This window comes from Hippocampus bargibanti, linkage group LG08, assembly GCF_051943395.1.
Source record: "Hippocampus bargibanti isolate YZ-2025 linkage group LG08, ASM5194339v1, whole genome shotgun sequence".
Lineage (NCBI taxonomy): Eukaryota > Metazoa > Chordata > Actinopteri > Syngnathiformes > Syngnathidae > Hippocampus > Hippocampus bargibanti.
Genome location: NC_142741.1, coordinates 2576169 through 2597974, shown reverse-complemented (window position 1 = coordinate 2597974; position 21806 = coordinate 2576169). Strand labels below are relative to the sequence as shown.

At 36.6% G+C, this 21806-nt stretch overlaps 1 protein-coding gene across 1 annotated transcript; it reads left to right on the top strand.

Annotated features, from left to right (window-relative positions):
* Nucleotides 1-645: 645 nt before the first annotated feature.
* abcb11a (ATP binding cassette subfamily B member 11a) lies at nucleotides 646-21618 on the top strand. Its single transcript, XM_089002406.1, has 26 exons — nucleotides 646-654; nucleotides 730-787; nucleotides 1762-2003; nucleotides 2814-2898; nucleotides 2998-3131; nucleotides 3203-3374; nucleotides 4773-4897; nucleotides 4991-5165; nucleotides 5238-5351; nucleotides 6094-6204; nucleotides 6277-6402; nucleotides 6473-6676; nucleotides 7431-7601; nucleotides 7686-7875; nucleotides 8969-9053; nucleotides 9120-9228; nucleotides 10205-10372; nucleotides 10464-10568; nucleotides 11801-11962; nucleotides 12856-13059; nucleotides 14364-14605; nucleotides 14689-14845; nucleotides 15824-16021; nucleotides 16917-17123; nucleotides 18716-18862; nucleotides 20330-21618. Exons 3-26 carry the CDS (start codon nucleotides 1792-1794, stop codon nucleotides 20528-20530), a joined length of 3804 nt encoding a protein of 1267 aa, XP_088858532.1. The 5' UTR covers nucleotides 646-654; nucleotides 730-787; nucleotides 1762-1791; the 3' UTR covers nucleotides 20531-21618.
* The last annotated feature ends 188 nt before the right edge of the window (nucleotides 21619-21806 follow it).

Sequence of the window (21806 nt, the reverse complement as noted above, 5' to 3'; positions counted from 1 at the left end):
CTGCCTTTGCACTATCAAAGTTGAATCTCTCTCACTGTCGTCTGGCGGTCTCTTTCATGTTTAAACAACCCTCTGTCACTGCTACCTTCTTGACCAATCACGTGGCTTTAACCGAAGACTGAGGGTGGGGAATAGAGGACAAAAACAGTCGGCTGCCATTTTGTTGTTAGAAGAACGGGCTCGTTCGCGAACGACACATCACTCATTGAGTCTGCTCCGTGAATGAAAAAAGTTTGTATGCCAAGGTAAAATTTTCCTAAATGTAATGTTCGTAAACCAAAAAGTTCGTAAACCAAGGGGTTCGTAAACCGAGGTATCACTGTATCAGAAAAATGAAATACTGAGGTCAACTTTTGCACATTTCCAGAACAACTATAACTCACCTAAAATGTGATTCCCTCAATTAATACAAAATTTTAATTGAATCCATAGTACATGCTTGAACAAAAGCAAGTACAGTATAATAAAAAGTTAAGTTATACCTAAAAATATATATATCTTGGTTTATGATCTGGCTTCCATCCTGTCATTATGGAGTTTTAGAAATAAAATGTTATTATGATGATGATCATCCATAGGAGTCATTATTACATATATCCTAATTGTCAATATTTTAATATAATCTATTCTTTTTGCAGCAAATCAAAAGAATGGGTAAGTTTCACGCAATAACATTCAAATACACTCAAAGGCAAAAAAAATAATGTTGATGAAATTGAATTTTGACAGGGATGAAAAGAAACAGAAGAAAGACGAGAATACGCTCAGTGTTGGATACTTTCAACTGGTAAACAAACAAACAATAGATCGACAGACAGACAGACAGATACATAAATAAATACAAAAATACCAACTAGATAAATACACAAATACCAACTAGATAAATACACAAATACCAATTAGATAAATACACAAATACCAATTAGATAAATACACAAATACCAATTAGATAAATACACAAATACCAACTAGATAAATACACAAATACCATTAGATAAATAACTAAATACCAACTAAATAAATAGCCAATTACAGGTAACAACCGACTTACAACCAGCCCGACTTACGACCACCCGTACTTACGACCACGGCCTCCAGAACCTATTTTTAACATTTTAACAGGCGGGGTTGTGAGTCATTTAGCCTCCGAGTCTCTATTCAACATTTTGAATGGATTTAGACTTGCGAACATTTCGACTTACGACTGGAACGGTCGTAAGTCGGTCGGAATGGAACTCGTTCGTAAGTCGGATGTTACCTGTACCAACGAAATAAATAGCCAAATATCAACTAAATAAACAGCCAAATACTGTACTAAATAAATAACCAAATACTAACAAAATAAATAACCAAATGCTAACTAAATAAACAAACAAACGAATAAATACATACATATACAGTATGCATGCATACATACATACATACATACATACATACATACACACACGTACACACACACACACACACATACACACACATCCACACATACATACATAAATAACCACACCAATAAATAAATACATACATACATACACACACACACACGTGTACACACACACACACACACACACACACGTACACACATACACGCATCCACACACACACATACACACGCATCCACACATACATACATAAATAAACACACCAATAAATAAATAACCAAATAAATCAATAAATATTATTTTAAAATAAATTACAATTAATTAATTCTACATACTTGATATCATTTCTTAAAAACATATTTTATTTTCTGTTGTCCAGTTTCGGTTTGCCACCTGGAAGGAGGTTGTTATGATGGTAGTGGGGAGCCTGTTCGCACTTATTCACGGCGCTGCCGCCCCTCTCATGCTTCTGGTGTATGGCATGATGACCAACACGTTTGTACTTTACGAGTTGGAGATGCAAGAACTCAAAGACCCAAATAAAACCTGCCGGGACAACACCATCCATTGGATAAACGGTTCAGTTTACGAGCCTACCGAAAACATGACCGTCGTCTGTGGGTGAGTCCATTGATTCACGATTTAAAGTACAACCGACGTCCCCGGACAAGTTGTGTCCATAATTTGTAAAATGTCTTCAAATGACTTCTACTGAGCGTATTTTACAAAGATTCCACCGCATATAGCTGTATTTTACGTTTTAAGACTGAATATTCCGGAAGTCTTGTTTTTGAGTTGGTGACGAGTCCTCACCCTACGTCACTGAAGGAACGCCCCTGACCGAAAGAAGGACACATTGTAGCAGTCCTTACATCACTTCAATGCATTTTGTTGTACTTGTTTGGTCTGAAAAAAAGAGGAAAGAAGAGGGCGACAAAGCTCCGTGTAAGGAATTAATCAGTCTGTGGAAACGGGCTGATTAATTCCATACACGGAGCTTTGTTGCCATTTTATGCCTCTTTTTTAGTGCTACATCCCCCCCCCCCCCTATTGCCTCAAAATGGCACGGAATTAATTATTTAATCGATTGCAAACATGTATGCTTTCTTCTTCAGAACTATTTGAATCATATTCATAACTGGATGAGTAACAAGAAAGCATACTCTCCGAATCTGAAGCCATTGTTTTGATTCTCCAGCAAGGCAAGACGTCATGGGGTGATGCCACGAACAAGGGGGCGGGACTTTCTGAAACTGGCCACTTCCGGATTCATTTTTTTTGCCGATTTTGGACACTTTAAGTAATTTTTATTGGTGTTTTGTCATATATCATACTGCGTGTTTTGGGTATTTTAGATGCTATAAAACGTTTTTCTGATGTCGGTTAGGAAACAAAAAAGTGATATCGTTTGTCCTTTAATTTCCTTGACAGGGTCGATATCGGAGCCCAAATGACCACGTTTGCGTACTACTATATTGGAATTGGAGTTGGCGTTTTGTTTCTTAGTTATTTTGAGGTAAGTTTTTGATATTTCTTGAGTTTGAGCAGAATAAAAGTTGGAAATAACATTACGTTACATTTAAATAACAAAATATGACCTCGTTTTCCCTCTCAGATCCTCCTGTGGGTGTCCTCGGCTGCAAGACAGACACAGCGAATCCGAAAGATTTATTTCCGTAAAGTCATGCAAATGGAGATTGGGTGGTTCGACTGCAACTCTGTTGGGGAACTGAACACGAGATTATCAGAGTGAGCACTCGACCCACAAAAAAAGCAAACCCAAATCAGTTTCTTTGTATATCATTCCATTCCCTTTTCAGTGACATCAACAAACTCAATAACGCCATCGCCGACCAGGCGTCTTTCTTCATCGAGAGGATCTCCACCTTTGTGTTCGGCTTCATGGTGGGCTTCATCGGCGGCTGGAAACTCACGTTGGTTGTCATCGCTGTGAGCCCCTTGATCGGTGTTGCTGCTGGACTGATGGCAATGGTACGGATTTGGCTAAGATTCGGATACAAAGATAGCTAGATTGTTTTGATGGTTTCCCACATAGAAAAAATTGGGGGAAGATTGTCCAACAAAATGTTTATGAGAGATTGGATTAGTAGTCTCACCAGTGCAGACATTTACATTTCACAGTAGCAAAGTGATGAAACTGAAAGGAAAGGAAGAAGTAGAAAAACAAAATACAGGACCTTGAAGTCAAAACAACAACAAAAAAACGAAATAAATAATGTGACACAACACAAAAGATTCAATCTGAAGCATTTTCTGCACCCTCTTTGTTATTTAAAGTTGTAGATGAAAGAGAAGAGGATCAAGGCGTCCTTTTAACCAGTGGATCAGGGACGCCATGGTGAAATGTGCATGACTGCTACAAGCTAAATGTTGAAAAGCAAACGTGAAGCCGTAGCATCCATTGACGAAAAGAAACGGTCACATCTCCTGTCACACTAAAATCCGCTTCAATTCCAAGCCGCGGTAGCATTGGCGCTCTACGCTGACACTCCTTATGGTTGAGCAGGAGATCACCGAAAAACACGCATGAGGTGTGCGTTTATAATAATAATAATAATAATACATTTCATTTATAAGCGCCTTTCAAGTCCCTCAAGGTCACTTTACAGTCACAGGATAATTTTTTTCTGCGGGTGAGTAGCGGCAGCCACACGCGCCAGCGTTGAAAGCTTGCTAGCTAGGCAATCGTTAGCCAACAGATACCTAGCTAGATAGGCAGCCGGCTAGATAGTGAATAGATAGCTAGCTAAATAGCTAGCCAGCCAGAGCTAATAGCTAGCAAATGATACTAATAATACTAATAACAATACTAATAATAATACATTTCATTTATCAGCGCCTTTCAAAACTCTCAATGTTACTTTACAGTCACAGAACGATGTCCAGGAATTTGCCATATCTAGCGACAATTTCTGTGTTGTCTAAGCAACGGTCTCAGGCAATAGAAGAGGTTGAAAAACTTCTGGTGATTTGGATTAACGAAAAGCAGCTAGCAGGGGACAGTGTAAGTGAGGGTATAATCGCCGAGAAAGCACGGTAATTTCACTCGGATATCATCAAGAGGCAACTCTATCAACAACCATCACAAAGGGAAATAAAACAACTTTATTAAACTGTACAGTTTATTTCTTTAATTACAATACAATAGCACATTTATTCTACATAAAATAAGGTATATTTTGTGTAGTTTTAAGGCTTGTTTAGTAAAAAAAAAGTGTTTTATGGGAACCTGGGAACGGATTATTCTCATTTTAATGGTTTCTTATGGGAAATAAATGTTCGGCAGACAAACTTTTCTGGGAAAGTTTGTAACTCAATTGTTATTCTGAACCGCGATTACGCTCCGATTTGTGAAATCCCATTTTATAGGCCGTGGCTAGGCTAACAGGACGAGAACTGAAGGCGTACGCAAAAGCGGGAGCGGTGGCTGATGAGGTTCTGTCGTCCATTCGAACGGTTGCAGCGTTTGGCGGGGAGGACAAGGAAGTCAATAGGTAGTCTTATTTTTTTTTTTTTTGCTGGTTCACAAAACCATATTGGAAATAGTGCCTGTGTGAGATTTCCATTGGAAAAAAAAACAAATCTAGGTATGACCAAAACCTTGTCGAAGCTCAGAACTGGGGAGTCAAAAAAGGTTCGATTATCGGAGTCTTCCAAGGATACCTGTGGTGCATCATTTTCCTCACTTTCGCTCTGGCTTTTTGGTACGGATCACAGTTGGTCATAGACACCAAGGAGTTATCTCCAGGAACTCTTATTCAGGTACGCGAATGGAAAATTGCCTTTAATTTCTTAGCAATTGTGAACCTGTGACAACCATCTTTGTTTTTCCAGGTGTTTTTTGGAGTCTTAATAGCAGCTATTAACCTTGGTCAGGCCTCACCTTGTCTAGAGGCTTTTGCTTCAGGCCGTGCAGCTGCAAAGACCATCTTTGAAACCATTGACAGGGTACAACTAGCTTTGATCCATCCTCAATTTAACCCTGAAAGTGTTTTACTTAGCGATGAGAAGGTTTCTTCAGCCGTCATCTGTACTACTTTGAAGGTGTCGGACGTTTCGCTTCTTATCCAAGAGGCTTCGTCAGCTAACTAAAATCTTTTACTGGTAGTTTTGACCCTATATATATATATATCCCTACAATCCAGACGTGGCGGTGCCAGACTATGCTATGATTGGTTCCTGCTCTCAGGTTAGGGGGAGCAGAGGACTACTCCCTGCGGCTACACTGATTACTTCTATTGTCCTGACTGATTACTGGACAGTAGGGATATACAGTAAAGTCTTGTTATATCGATATTCTCGGGAGTCGGAAAAAATATCGATATAACCGGACTATCGATATATCAGATCCTGCAGCATGTAAATTTTCTCCTTGCGTTCATAGAAATAGTATTGTAAAAAGCAGTACTATCGATATAACCGATATCGATATAACAAGACTTTACTGTGTATATATATATATAGGGTCGAAACTACCAGCAAAAGATTTTAGTTCGCTGACGAAGCCTCTCGGATAACAAGCGAAACGTCCGACACCTTCAAAGAAGTACAGATGACTGCTGAAGAAACATTCTCACCGATGGACCACTCCTGTACGACTGAGAGCTTACACAGATGTTTTACTCAGCGTTTATCGCTGCCGTTGAACTTTTTCCCCCTCATTCAAGTTTTTCTATTTTTGTATTACCAGGAATCACAAATTAATTGTTTGTCAGACGATGGTTATAAATTAGACCGAGTCAAAGGGGACATTGAGTTCCATAACGTCACCTTCAACTACCCATCCAGACCTGAAGTCAGGGTAACTGTTGTTTTTAATCATGGAGATGCTAGCAAGATTCACTTGTATTAAAACAAAATCTTTTTGTTAAAGATTTTAAATGACCTAAGCGTGCAGGTGAAAGCGGATGAAACCACCGCTTTTGTTGGTCCGAGCGGATCAGGGAAAAGCACAGCCGTCCAGCTCATCCAAAGATTTTACGACCCAAATGACGGAACGGTGAGATAAACATCCTCAGCGACGTTGGACTCAAGAGGAATTATTTTCAGACCTACAATTCTATTTTTAGGTAACATTAGATGGTCACGATATCCGAAGTTTAAACATCAAGTGGCTACGCTCACTTATTGGCATCGTCGAGCAGGAACCGGTGCTGTTTGCCACGACAATTGCAGAAAATATCCGCTATGGAAAACCTGGAGTGACAACGGAGGAAATAATCCAGGCAGCCAGAGAGGCTAATGCCTATCATTTTATCATGGATCTTCCACAGGTTTGTGGTATTGCTACATTAGCATTAACGTTGTATGATTTATAGTCGCTAGTGGGTTTGTTGTTGTGACAAAATAGCTCATATTAACTCATTCTTTGCCAGACGATGTGCAAAAATGTGTCCACTCCAGTGCCAGGGTTTTTCACTCAAATTGCAGGATCCGCGGAATATTGAGTTTTAGGACTATATAAACATTCAATGCAGGCGTAAGAAACCTCAGACTCTCTTCTTTCATCAGAAAAAAAGTGCTAAATCAAGTTAAAAGTTATATGGGTCTGGAGTTATCTAAGCTTGAAATGGGAGCAGCTGTACAAAATACAATACAATACACATACATGTATTTATTTATATATATAAAACCGGCCACTCCATTCCATCAAGCCATCAACGACCATCACAAAGGTAAATAAAATGACTTTATTATACAGTATTGTTAATTTCTTTGTTTATAATACCATAGCACACTTATTATACATAAAATAAGGTATATTTTGTGTAGTTTTAAGGCTTAGAAAATTAGAAAATTATGCTTTATGGGAGCCTGGGAACGGATTATTCTCATTTTAATGGTTTCCTATGGGAAATTAATTTTTGGGATACACACTTTTCGCCTTACACACTCTGTCTGGTAACCAATTACATTCGTAAGCCAAGGTATCAGTGTATATGCCTCTTTCCAACAGTGTATCCCATTTGTATCTGTAATTTTAATTTTTTTTAAAAAAAGCTATGCCACCTGTCACTTATTTTCTAGAAATTTGATACTTTGGTGGGTGAGGGCGGAGGTCAGATGAGTGGAGGGCAAAAGCAGAGAATTGCCATCGCTCGAGCTCTAATCCGGAATCCCAAAATCCTACTTTTGGATATGGCGACGTCAGCCTTGGACAACGAGAGCGAAGCCGTTGTCCAGAAAGCACTGGACAAGGTACGTCGCCGTTCCAGCCATTCGTTCACGTTACCCACCTCATCGAATACGCCGTGTGCTATGAAATGACACTCTTTACGGCAGGTGCGCGTAGGCAGGACCACCATTTCCATAGCCCACCGTCTTTCCACTCTCAGGAATGCGGACGTCATCGTTGGATTTGAACGTGGGCGGGCTGTGGAAAGGGGGACGCATAGCCAGCTCCTGGAAAAGGAAGGCGTTTACTTTACCCTGGTCACCCTGCAGAACCATGTTCCATCAAACACAGCTAATGGTGGGTTCAAAGAAGCCTTAGAGGACAACCGACGTCTCTTTTTTGTTTCCTAACTGCCATCAGAAAAACGTTTTATAGTATCTAAAATACCCAAAACACACCGTATGATATTTTTTGTCAAATGCCAATAAAAATGACTTAAAGTGTAAAGTTTAAAATCTGCAAAAAAAATTAACCCGGAAGTGGCCAGTTTCAGAAGGTCCCGCCCCCTTTTTCGAGGTGTCAACCCAAGACGTCTTGCCTTGCTGGAGAATCAAAACAATGGCTTCAGATTCGGAGAAGATGCTTTCTTGTTACACCTCCAGTTATGAATATGATTCAAATAGTTCTGAAGAGGAAAGCATACATGTTTGCAATCGATTAAAGAAGTCCTGCCGTGTAATTTTGGGGCATCTGGACTGCAATGTATCCTCCCAGAAAAGAGGCAGAAAATGGCAACAAAGCTCCGTGTATGGAATTAATCAGCCCGTTTCCACAGGCTGATTAATTCCTTACACGGAGCTTTGTCGCCATTTTCTGCCTCATTTTGGTGCTACACGAAGATTTCAGACCAAACAAAGTACAGCAAAATCCATTGACGTGATGGAAGGACTGCTACAATGTGTCCTTTTTTCGGTCAGGGGCGTTCCTTCAGTGACGTAGGGTGAGGACTCGTCACCAACTCAAAAACAAGACTTCCGGAATATTCAGCGCGAGTCTTAAAACGTAAAATATAGCTATATGCGGTGGAATCTTTGTAAAATACGCTTCGTAGAAGTCATTTGAAGCCATTTTACAAATTATGGACACAACTTGTCCGGAGGCGTCGGTTGTCCTTTAAATATGAAAACACACATCTGGAAGCAGGACAACAGGGACAATTTGGATGTATTTAATAAGAATTTATGGACAAAATATAATTGACATTAGTCTGTGATTCAGATATTTTTAGGCCAGCAGAGAAGGCCTGACGGCCCACCACTGCTTTAATTATTACGTTCACTCTGTGACTGAAATCTTGATGACTGTTTCTGCGTTTCCCTCAAACACTGCCCAACATTTAGTCCCACTTCTTTAGACGTTACGATCTGAATGACGACTTTTCTTTCACCAGGTGACGTTAGCAGAGCTTATGTCGAGGAAAACGCTGAAACGAGAGTGAGGACTTTTAGCCGAACCAGTTCCCGTTCGAGTAAAAGGTAAAGATGACTCAAAAAAGTCCAGAGATGAACTGCTCCAAAAATGGATTGATTTTCCTCCAATAGGATCTCAATTCGCCTGCGATCGCACAGCAACTTATCCAGTGATATTTCGCCTGATGTCATATCAAACAGCCTCAGGATCCTTTCCAGCCAGAAGATCATCCCCGATGACGTATGCTTTCATGAAAAAAAATAGCACTGCTATCTGTATTATTATTATTATTATTATTATTATTATTATTATTATTATAGTATTATTATTGTTATTAGTAGTAGTAGTAGTGTTACTATTATTATTATCGTATTATTATTAGTAGTAGTATTGCTATTATTATTATTACTATTAGTAGTAGAAGTAGTAATATGAATATTATTATTATTATTATAGTATTATTATTATTAGTAGTAGTATTACTATTATCATAGTATTATTATTATTATAGTATTATTATTGTTATTAGTAGTAGTAGTAGTAGTATTACTATTATCATAGTATTATTATTAGTAGTAGTATTGCTATTATTATTACTATTAGTAGTAGTAGTAGTAATATGAATATTATTATTATTATTATTATAGTATTATTATTATTAGTAGTAGTATTACTATTATTATTACTATTAGTAGTAGTAATATTATTATCGTATTGTTATTAGTAGTAGTATTGCATTATTACTATCAGTAGTGGTATTATTATTATTATTATATTTTTGTATAATTATTATTATTTTCGTATAATAATTATTATTTTAGTATTATTATTAGTAGTCGTAATAGTATTAGTATAGTATTTTTTGTTATTATTAGTAGGAGTATTACTATTATTATTACGATTAGTAGTAGTAGCAGTACGTCAGTACCTTCTCATCGATAGTAGTAGCAGTATTATTATTATTATTATTATTATTGTTATTATTATTATATATAGTATATATATTAGTGTATATACAGTAAAGTCTCGTTATATCGATATTCAAGGGAGTCCGAAAAAATATCGATATAACCGGGACTATCGATATATCCGATATCGATATAACGAGACTTTACTGTATATTATAGTATTACTCGTCTTTTCTTCTTTCAAAAGTTGGCAGGTATGTATCTTGTCATTTCCATATTGGAATAATCTAAATGTGACTCCAAAACAGCCAGATTACGAGGAAGAGGAAGACGAGCATCTGGAACCTGCCCCCATTTCACGGATCCTCCAATACAACAGATCGGAATGGCCCTACATGCTGCTGGGCTCTCTGGGAGCTGCACTCAATGGCTCCGTCAACCCCATCTACGCTGTGCTCTTCAGTCAGATTCTCGGGGTACGGGTATCTCGCATCATTTATTTGAATTATTGTTTTTTTTAAAGGTAAAATTATGATTTTTTTTTTCTTTTTCGTTTTGTGAATCTAGACATTCGCCTTAGCGGATGTAAACGAGCAGAGGGAGCAGATCAACGGGATATGCGTTCTGTTTTGCATCGTGGCGGTGACAAGTGTCTTCTCGCAGTATTTGCAGGTTTGCACTAACGTTAAAAGATAATACATTTGTAAACTTGATACATTAAAAAATAATTTTATATATACAGTAAAGTCTCGTTATATCGATATTCAAGGAAATTCAAAAAAAATATCGATATAACCGGGACTATCGATATATCCGACCCTGTTTGCATGTAATTTTCTCCGTGCGTGCATAGAAATAGTATCGATATAACCAGGACTATCGATATATCCGATATCGATATAACGAGACTTTACTGTATATATATATATATATATATATATATATATATATATATATATATATATATATATATATATATCATATTTTCTGGTGTATAAGGCACACCCAAAAGCCTTGATTTTCTTTAAAAGATGACAATGTGCAGGTGCGCCTTATAAGTGAAGTAATAATAAATAATAATAATAATAATAAAACTACAGTGATACCTTCGCTTACGAACTTAATTGGTTCCCACACATTGTGTAAGGCGAAAAGTGTGTATCCCAAAAATTTATTTCCCATAGGAAACTATTAAAATGAGAATAATCCGTTCTCAGGTCCCTATAAAACATAATTTTCAACTAAATGAGCCTTAAAACTACACAAAATATACCTTATTTTATGTATAATAAATGTACTACGGTATTATAATTAAGAAATAAGCTGTACTGTATAATAAAGTCGTTTTATTGACCTTTGTGATGGTCGTTGATGGCTTGATGGAGTGGCGTGGCCGGTTTCATCAGCATTAAACACTTGATGAGGAACGTCGCCTTCTTTCACCATCTTGAGGAATGATCCCTTGTCGATGCTTTCTCTGCGATAATTTTACCTTGTTCCTCATCAATTATGTTCTGTTTAGCTGGGTTGATAGCTTTTTGCATCAAGTGTACACATGGCTTGTGCGGGTTATTTGTGGAGCCTGATTGATGGGATATTTTATCCTTGCAGTCTACACTCTGCTTTGTTGAACTGTCAAAGTTGAAACGAGAATTGAATAAATTGAAAATTTTCATGTTTTATGGGGACCTGTGAACAGATTATTCTCATTTTAATGGTTTCCTATGGGAAATTAATTTTTGGGATACACACTTTGCGCCTTACACACTCTGTCTCGGAACCAATTAAGTTCGTAAGCCAAGGTATCACTGTATATGGAAAAAAGTTTGAAAATACCCCATTCATTGGGGGTGCGCCTTATACTCCGGTGCACCGAATACACCGTAAAATACGCTATTTTTCAGGGATACGCTTTCGCAAAGTCTGGCGAGTTGCTTACGCGCCGTTTAAGGAAATTAGGCTTCCAGGCGATGCTGAGACAAGACATCGGCTGGTTTGATGACCTCAAAAACAGCCCTGGTGCGCTGACAACCAGGCTGGCCACTGATGCCTCCATGGTCCAGGGTGTAAGTACTTTATTCTCGTGTTTAGATTTGCAAAAGTTTTAGGCTATTGCTAGCTTTATTTCAGTTTTTTTTAAATACATATTTTAGCCAGGTTTATCATAGGAAGCAGAAAGCAGCCCCCCCCCCCCCAAAAAAAAAAAAAAAAAAAATGATATCGATGTTACATCTCGGCTCGGTTATAATAATAATAATACATTTAATTTATCAGCGCCTTTCAAAACTCTCAAGGTCACTTTACAGTCACAGGAGAAGTTTTTTCTGTGAGTGAGCAGCGGCAGACACACGCGCCAGCGTTCATTCAACCCTGAAGTAACTCAAAAAGATAGAAAACTAGCTCGCCCCTACTGTCTGGACAGTAGGGATATATATATAGGGCCGAAACTACCAGTAAGACTTTAGTTTGCTGACGAAGCTTCTTGGATAAGAAGCGAAACGTCCGACACCTTCAAAGAAGACGGCTGAAGAAACCTTTTCATCGATGGACCATTCCTGTACGACTTAGAGCTTACACAGATGTAAGCTAGCTAGCTAGCTAATAGATAGCTAATAGCCAGCCAGATAGCTAATAAATAACAAATAGCCAGCTAGCTAACAGATAGCCAATAGATAGCTGTAATGCGCTTTACCTCAGAGTGAGCCAATCCTCCATGAAGCGTCTCCAGCTGGTCCAGAATGCTGCTGCTCGCCTCTTGACTGGTACTCGTAAGAGGGAGCATATAACTCATACTCTGGCATCCCTTATACATTTGATATAAATCAATATGTATTTATATAAATCAATATTTATTGTGTTGTATAAGTATTGAAATGTGGGATCGCTAAAATGCCTAACCTCCAGAATCCTAATAGCGACATTAGCGCAGTAGCTTCATGTTTTTTTTTGTATTTCTCAGGCGACAGGATCTCAGATCGGCATGATCGTCAATTCCCTGACCAACATTGGAGCCTCTTTCATCATCGCTTTTTACTTTAGTTGGAAGTTAACCTTGGTCATTATGTGCTTCTTGCCTCTCATCGGACTGTCTGGACTCTTGCAAGCCAAAATGTTGACAGGTTTTGCAAATGATGACAAAAAAGCAATGGAGGACGCTGGCCAGGTCAGTCCTCCCCACTTCTCTTGTATAAAACCCCAATATAGCCCCCTTTTATTATTATTTTTATTTAATTTTATTTATGTATTTATTTGTTATTTTTTTGTGTATTTGTTATTTATATGTTTATTTTTTTATTTGTTCATTTGTTCATTTATTTATTCATTTATTCATTCATTCATTTATTCGTTCATTTATTCGTTCATTTATTTATTCATTTATTCATTAATGTATCCATTAATTTATCCATTCATTTATCTGTTCATTTATCCATTCATTTATCAATCCATTCGTCCATCCATTCGTTCATCCATTCGTCCATTCATTCGTCTGCTCATTTATCTATTCATTCATCTATGTATTCATCTATTTATGGATGTACCTATGGATGTACCTATGTTTGTACTTTTTTGTGTACTTATGTGTGTACTTTTGCATGTACTTTTGCATGTACTTTTATATGTACTTTTATATGTACTTTATATGTACTTATGTATGTACTGACGTATGTACTTATTTATTTGTGTCTTTACCGACTTATTTGTGTACTTATGTACAGTAATTATTAATTAATTAATTAATTAATTAATTTATTTATTTATTTGTGTACTTATTTATTTCTTAGTTTATTTATTTATGTGATTGTTTATTTTATTTTATTATTTTACTTTATTATTATTTATGTCTTATATTATTATTGATTATTATTTTTATGAGCATTCATTTCTTTATTTATTTATGTACTTGCATGCATGCATGTACTTATTTTTTTAATTTTTGTATTTATTTGTTTTACGTGCTTATTTATTTAATTTTGTATTTATTTACTTATTCGTGCCTATTCATTTATTTATTTATGTGATTGTTTATTTATTTTATTTTTTTGTTTTGCCCATGTATGTCTTAATAATAATAATAATAATAATAATAATAATAATAATAATACATTTGATTTCTAAGTAACTTTCAAAAGTCTCAAGGACACTTATATTATTATTGTTTGTAATTTATTTATTTATTCATTTATTTATTTAGTTATGCATGTGCGTATGTTTTTTCATATTTATTTACGTGCGTATTTATTTAGTTATTTTTTCATTTATTTACTTATTTGTGTACTTATTTATCTGGATATGTATTTATTTATGTGATTGTTTATTTAATTTTATTTATTTATTTGCCCATGTATATCTTATATTATGATTGTTTATTTTTATGGTTATTCATTGATTGATTGATTTATTTATTGATTTATTTGTTTTTGTTTATTTCTTTCTTTCTTTATTTGTTTGTTTATATTTTTTTTTCAGGTTTCCAGTGAGGCTCTGGCCAACATCCGAACCATCGCAGGTTTGACCAAAGAGAGCTCGTTTGTGGAATCTTATGATCAAAAACTGGAGAGTCCTTATAAATCCGCCAAGAGGCGCGCCAACATTTACGGGCTCTTTTTCGGCTTGTCCCAATGCGTCATCTTCATGGCGTACGCCGCCTCCTTCCGATACGGCGGCTATCTTGTTAACGCCGAGGGACTGCAATACGTGATCGTTTTCAGGTGAGTAAAATTCTTACGAGGTTGGTCCTCCTTGTCGCCAATGAATTTGGGCTCTGTTATGTTGTTTTTTTTTTTTTCTTCAGGGTGATATCTGCAGTCGTCATCAGCGGGACCGCACTGGGCAGAGCTTCTTCTTTCACTCCAGATTATGCCAAAGCCAAGACGGCTGCTGCTCATTTCTTTAAACTATTGGATCGAGTGCCGAAAATTAGCATAAGTAGCAGCCATGGGGAGAAATGGGTACGTTGATGGAAAAAAAAAGTGTTAGCCAAACAAAAACTTCCTGTAAAAATGCGTTCATCAAATATTGACAGTAAGACATCCACAAGGTTAAAGGACAACCGACGCCATCAGACAAGTTGTGTCCATAATTTGTAAAATCACTTCACATGACTTCTACTGAGCATATTTGACAAAGATTCCACCGCATATAGCTATATTTTACCTTTTAAGACTTGCACTGAATATTCCGGAAGTCTTGTTTTTGAGTTGGTGCCGATTCCTGACGTGACGTCACTGAAGGAACGTCCCTGACCGAAAAAGGGACATTATAGCAGTCCTTCCATCACGTCAATGCATTTTGCTGTACTTTGTTTGGTTTGAAAACTTCGTGTAGCACCAAAAAGAGGCAGAAGAGGGCGACAAAGCTCCATGTAAGGAATTAATCAGCCTGTGGAAACGGACTGATTAATTCCTTACACTGAGCTTTGTCGCCCTCTTCTGCCTCTTTTTGGTGCTACATTTCCCGCCCCCAGATACCTCAAAATGAGACGGAAAGACTTCTTTAATTGATTGCAAACATTGATGCTTTCCACTTCAGAACTATTTGAATCATATTCATAACTGGATGAGTAACAAGAAAGCATATTCTCCGAATCTGATTGTTTTGATTCTCCAGCAAGGCAAGACGTCTTGGGGTGACACCACGAACAAGGGGGCGGGACCTTTTGAAACTGTCCACTTCCGGGTTCATTTTTTTTTTTGCAGATTTTGGACACTTTAAGTCATTTTTATTGGTGTTTTGCATTTGACTAAAAATATCGTACTGCGTGTTTTGGGTATTTTAGATGCTATAAAACGTTTTTCTGATGTCAGTTAGGAAACAAAAAAATGGTGTCGGTTGTCCTTTAAAGTTTTATTTCACTTCATCTTTTATTTTGAAGGAATTATTTTACATGATTTTTGACCTGCCTATTTTTTTTCCCGTCATCCCCACAGGAGAACTTCAAGGGTGAAATCGAGTTTGCCAATTGTGAATTCACTTATCCAACACGCCCGGATGTGCGCGTGTTGAAAGGCCTGAGGGTAACCGTGAAGCCGGGACAGACGCTGGCGTTTGTGGGGAGCAGCGGCTGCGGCAAAAGCACCAGCGTCCAACTCTTGGAAAGGTTCTACGACCCTGATGAAGGGAAAGTGGTGTGTGCATTTTTTGGGGGGGGGGGAATGCTCGTCTTTTACAGTGATACCACAGTTTACGAACTCCTTGGCTTACGAACTTTTTGGTTTACGAACGTTAAATTTATGAAAATTTTACCTTGGCATACAAACTATTTTTCGGGATACACACGGAGCTGCCACAATGAGTGATGTGTCGTTCGCGAACGAGCCCGTTCTCCTAAAAGAAAATAGCAGCCGACATTTTTGTTGTCCTCTATTCCCCGCCCCCAGTCGTCGGTTAAAGCCACGTGATTGGTCAAGAACGCAGCAGTGAGGGGAGGTGGTTTAAACATTAAAGCGACAGGCAGACGACAGAGAGTGACAAAATGGATAGAAAACAGTGAAATTTGGACTCGTTTCAACTTTGATAGTTCAAAGGCAGAGTTTAGACTGCAAGGTTAAAATTCCCATCAATCAGGCTCCACAAATAACCCGCACTAGCCATCAGTTCAATTTGAAATGAAAAGACAAGCAAGGGAACCAGCTATTAATGACGTTTCTAGTGCGTCTGCCTGCATCTGTTGCTGTTGCAATATCACAACTTGAGACACCATTCCATCAAGCCATCAACAAATATCACAAAGATAAATAAAACCACTTTATTATACTGTACAGTTTATTTCTTTAATTATAATACCATAGCACATTTATTATACATAAAATAAGGTATATTTTGTGTAGTTTTAAGGCTTAGAAAAATAGAAAATTATGTTTTATGGGGACCTGGGAACGGATTATTCTCACTTTAATGGTTTCCTATGGGAAATTAATTTTTGGAATACACACTTTTCGCCTGACACACTCTGTGTGGGAACCAATTAAGTTTGTGAGCCAAATGAGACGACACTTCCCGGATGTCCCCTTTTTATTGCAGTTGATCGACGGCCGCCCATCGCAGTCTGTGAATGTGCCCTTCCTGAGATCTCAGATTGGCATCGTGTCCCAGGAGCCCGTTTTGTTTGACTGCAGCATCGCAGAAAATATTCAGTACGGGGACAACAGGCGCCGCGTCAGCATGGAGGAAATCACGGCGGCCGCCAAAAAAGCTTACCTTCACGACTTTGTGATGACACTGCCAAAAGTGAGAGCAAATGTTTTTTTTTTTTTTTTTATATATCAAGCGCAAAATGAAAAAAATACAGGAAGCGGTCGACGGGAAACGATTCTATTATTTTGATTAGCTTGACAACTTATTTTCATCATGGTAGCTTACGAGTTCCTGAAAAGTAAAATGAACAATTATTCGTGAGTTCAGTATGACAATTTTACTGAAACTATTTATTTATTTATTTTATCTATGTAGCTATCTATCTAGCTAGCTAGCTATCCATCTAGCTAGCTATCCGTCTAGCCATCTAGCTAGCTATCCGTCTAGAAATCTAGCTAGCTATCCGTCTATTCATCTAGCTAGCTATCCGTGTAGCCACCTAGCGAGCTATGTCTTTCCATATAGCTAGCTATCCGTCTATCCATCTAGCTCCCTATCCCTCTATCCATCAAGTTAGCTATCCGTCTAGCCATCTAGCTAGCTATCCGTCTATTCATCTAGCTAGCTATCCGTGTAGCCACCTAGCGAGCTATGTCTATCCATCTAGCTAGCTATCCGTCTAGCCATCTAGCTAGCTATCCGTCTAGAAATCTAGCTAGCTATCCGTCTATTCATCTAGCTAGCTATCCGTGTAGCCACCTAGCGAGCTATGTCTATCCATATAGCTAGCTATCCGTCTAGCCATATAGCTCCCTATTCCTCTATCCATCAAGTTAGCTATCCGTCTAGCCATCTGGCTAGCTATCTGTTTATCCATCTAGCTAGCTATCCATATATTCATCTAGCTAGGTATCTGTCTAGACATCTAGCTAGCTTTCTGTCTATCCATCTTGCTAGCTATCCGTCTCGCCATCTAGCTAGCTATCCGTATAGCCATCTAGCTCGCTATCCGTCTAGCCATCTAGTTAGCTATCCATCTAGTTAGCTATCCATCTAGCCATCTCGCTAGCTATCCATCTATTCATCTAGCTAGCTATCTGTCTAGCCATCTAGCTAGCTATCCATCTAGCTAGCTATCCATCTATTCATCTAGCTAGCTATCTGTCTAGCCATCTAGCTAGCTATCCACCTAGCCATCTAGCTAGCTATCCATCTAGCCATCTATCATTCTTATTATTTTTATTTTATTTATTTATATATTATTTTTTTATTTTGTATTTATGTATTTATTTGTTAGTTCTTTGCGTTTTTGTTATTTATTTATGTTTTATTTTATTTATGTATTAGTTATTTATTTCATTTATTCTATTTCATTATTCTTTATTCATTTTTATTTATTATTTATTAGATTTATTATGTATTTGGTTTATGTATTTATCTGTCTGTTTATTTATTTAACAGTGAAGAAACATACCAAATGTTTCCCCTCTTCAAAACACTGAAATATTTTTTTTTCATTTATTTTTTTAATTTAATTTTTAATGACATACAATCGATAAAATATGAATGAATTCCAAAAGTATTTATTGGCAATCCACCAATGCCTTTAATTTTACCACCAAATGCATTTTACATTCAAAATCTACGTCGCTTTGACACAAGCGGAAAGATTTTGCATCGCTAACCGCGGCTTTGTCTTTCTCTCCATCTTTGCATCGCACTGCTGGGAAAAAAAAAACCTTCAGAAATATGAAACCCAAGTCGGCGCGCAAGGCTCGCAGCTTTCAAGAGGACAAAAACAACGCATCGCCATTGCCAGGGCTATCGTCAGGGACCCCAAGATCCTGCTTCTCGACGAAGCCACCTCTGCTTTGGACACTGAGAGTGAGAAGGTACTCAAATTCCTTCAAACCAAAACAAAACTTCCTCTAGATGATTCTTACAGAAAACCAAGATGACATGATAGCTATCCATTTGCTATCTATTAGCTAGCTACCTGGCTGGCTATCTATTCGCCACCCATTTGCTATCTGGCTAGCTAGCGAGCTATCTATTAACTATTTGTGAGCTAGCTTTTCATTCTATTTTAGTTACTTCTGGGTCGAGTGAACGCTGGCGCATGTGGCTGTCGCTGCTTACCCGCAGAAAAACTTATCCCGTGACTGTAAAGTGACCTTGAGAGTTTTGAAAGGCGCTTATAAATTAAATGTATTATTAACTTTATTATTGTTATTATTGTTATTATTATTATTATTATATTATTATTATTACTACTACTATTATTATTACGACTATTACTACTACTACTATTACTACTATTGCTACTACTATTACTATTACTACTATTACTATTACCAGTATTACTATTACCACTACAACTATTACTAATACTATTACTAATATTACTACTACTATTACTACTACTATTACTATTATTATAGTACTACTACTATTACTACTACTATGACTACTACTATTACTACTACTATTACTATTATTATAGTATTATTATTAGTAGGAGTATTATTATTATTATTGTTATTATTATTATTATTATTGTTATTATTACTACTACTATTATTATTACTACTGCAGTGTATTACTACTACTATTACTAATATTATTACTACTACTATGATTACTACTATTACTACTACTATTACTATTATTATAGTATTATTAGTAGGAGTATTATTATTATTATTATTATTATTATTATTATTATTATTATTATTATTATTATTATTATTATTATTATTACTACTACTATTATTATTACTACTATTATTACTACTGCAGTGTATTACTACTATTACTAATATTATTACTACTACTATTACAACTACTATGACGACTACTATTACTGCGACTATTACTATTATTATTATTATAGTATTATTAGTAGGATTATTATTATTACTACTATTACTATTACTACTACTACTACTATTACTATTACTATTACTATTACTACTATTACTATTACCAGTATTACTATTACCACTATTACCTTTACTACTATTATTACTATACTACTACTATTACTAATACTATTACTATTACTACTACTATTACTAATATTATTACTACTACTATGACTACTACTATTACTATTATTATAGTACTATTATTAGTCGGAGTATTATTATTATTATTATTATTTCTACTACTACTATTACTACTATTACTATTACTATTACTATTACCACTATTACTATTACTACTAGTACTACGACTATTACTAATACTATTACTACTGCTACGACTACTACTATTATTACTATTATATTATTACTATTATATTATTATTATTATTATTATTGATGATTATGTTTTGCTTGCCCCTCCTCTCCTCTAAGACCGTCCAGTCAGCTCTGGATGATGCGAGAAAAGGCCGAACCAGCATCGTCATTGCTCACCGCCTCTCCACCATCCAGAATGCTGACATCATCGCGGTGATGTCACACGGCGTTGTCATCGAGCAAGGCACTCACGATGAACTCATGGCCAAGATCGGCGCCTACTACAAACTCGTCACCACTGGAGCTCCCATCAGCTAGAACTTCCCGTTTCCTCCCACACAGTCCAAAAACATGTACCAAACAACAACAAGAAACAAAAAAATGGTGTCGGTTGTCCTTTAAGTGTATGCTTGGCCTTTATTCAACTTAAAATAAGTTTTGAAGCATCTCTGAAAACAAAAATGATTTGACGCACCTCTTTAAGAAATGACTTCCTGATTGATGATGGAAGCGTAGCGTTGAGAAAACTGATGCGATCATCGCATACCAAACGAATGATGAGCCCATAGCACGATCCACCTGCACCAACAAGTGGTTGCCAACAGGAAGTGGTTGCCAACAGGAAGTGGTTGCGTATTACATCACCCAGCAAATGTTTTGAATAGTAGTTGCAAAAAGGTATTAGTTTTACAACTTAGATTATTATTATTATTATTATTTTTTTTAATCCTTGTCTCAAATTATTAGGATTTGTTTGCTATCTATTAGCTATCTACTAGCTGGCTTTCTATCAGTGTGTTTAATAGTGACATTCAATGTATTAGCTAACTAACTATCTAGCTGGCTAGCTATTAGCTATAGAGCTATCTAGCTGGCTATTTGTTGGGGATCTATTAGCTATCAACTAGCTGGCTAGCTAGCTTTCTATCTATTTACTTCCGGGTTGAGTGAACGCTGCTATGTGTGGCTGCCGCTGCTCACCCACAGGAAACTTATCCTGTGACTGTTTTGAACGGCGCTTAGGATTGAAATGTATTATTATTATGATTATTATTATTGTTTTATTCAACCGTATCTAATGTTGTGGTAAGCTACCAGTATTCTTGTACGTTTTGTGGACGTGTTCACAGTCTACAGTACTATTCAAATTAATTAAGGCTGAACAATTAATCACATTAAAATCGGTGTAAAATACGAATTTAAAAAAAACTTAATTCGGTTGGTTTGAAGGCTATATTTTATTTATGGATGTTGGCGTGTTATGTATTTACATAAAGTTCAGTGCTGAACAAATGAAGTCCATACATATTTTTAAATGTCGTTTTTAAATCCATAGATTTATTTTTAGTATTGTGGTCAATTTTTAGTCGGTCAATAACAAAAGAAGAGAAATAAACTGCACGTTATATCCGTTCGTGGCTCATTTGTCTTTATTTTAGCGTAAGATAAACTTTTAAACCCAAAACGCATCCGTAAAATCGGATTTTTGTTGTTTTACATATTAGTTTATTTCTGTTTATCAATGACAAGTTGCAGTTTGTGTTCCGATTAATTAATGTTTACATTTAAGTTTTTATATGTTTTTAAATTATAA

What these genes read in the sequence shown, in the direction of transcription:
- abcb11a (XM_089002406.1), top strand. Translation starts at nt 1,792, where the DNA reads ATGATGGTAGTGGGGAGCCTGTTCGCACTTATTCACGGCGCTGCCGCC. An exon ending in TCTTTGAAACCATTGACAGG is followed by an intron (nt 5,352 to 6,093) that starts GTACAACTAGCT and finishes TTGTATTACCAG; the next exon opens with GAATCACAAATTAATTGTTT. An exon ending in TTATCATGGATCTTCCACAG is followed by an intron (nt 6,677 to 7,430) that starts GTTTGTGGTATT and finishes CTTATTTTCTAG; the next exon opens with AAATTTGATACTTTGGTGGG.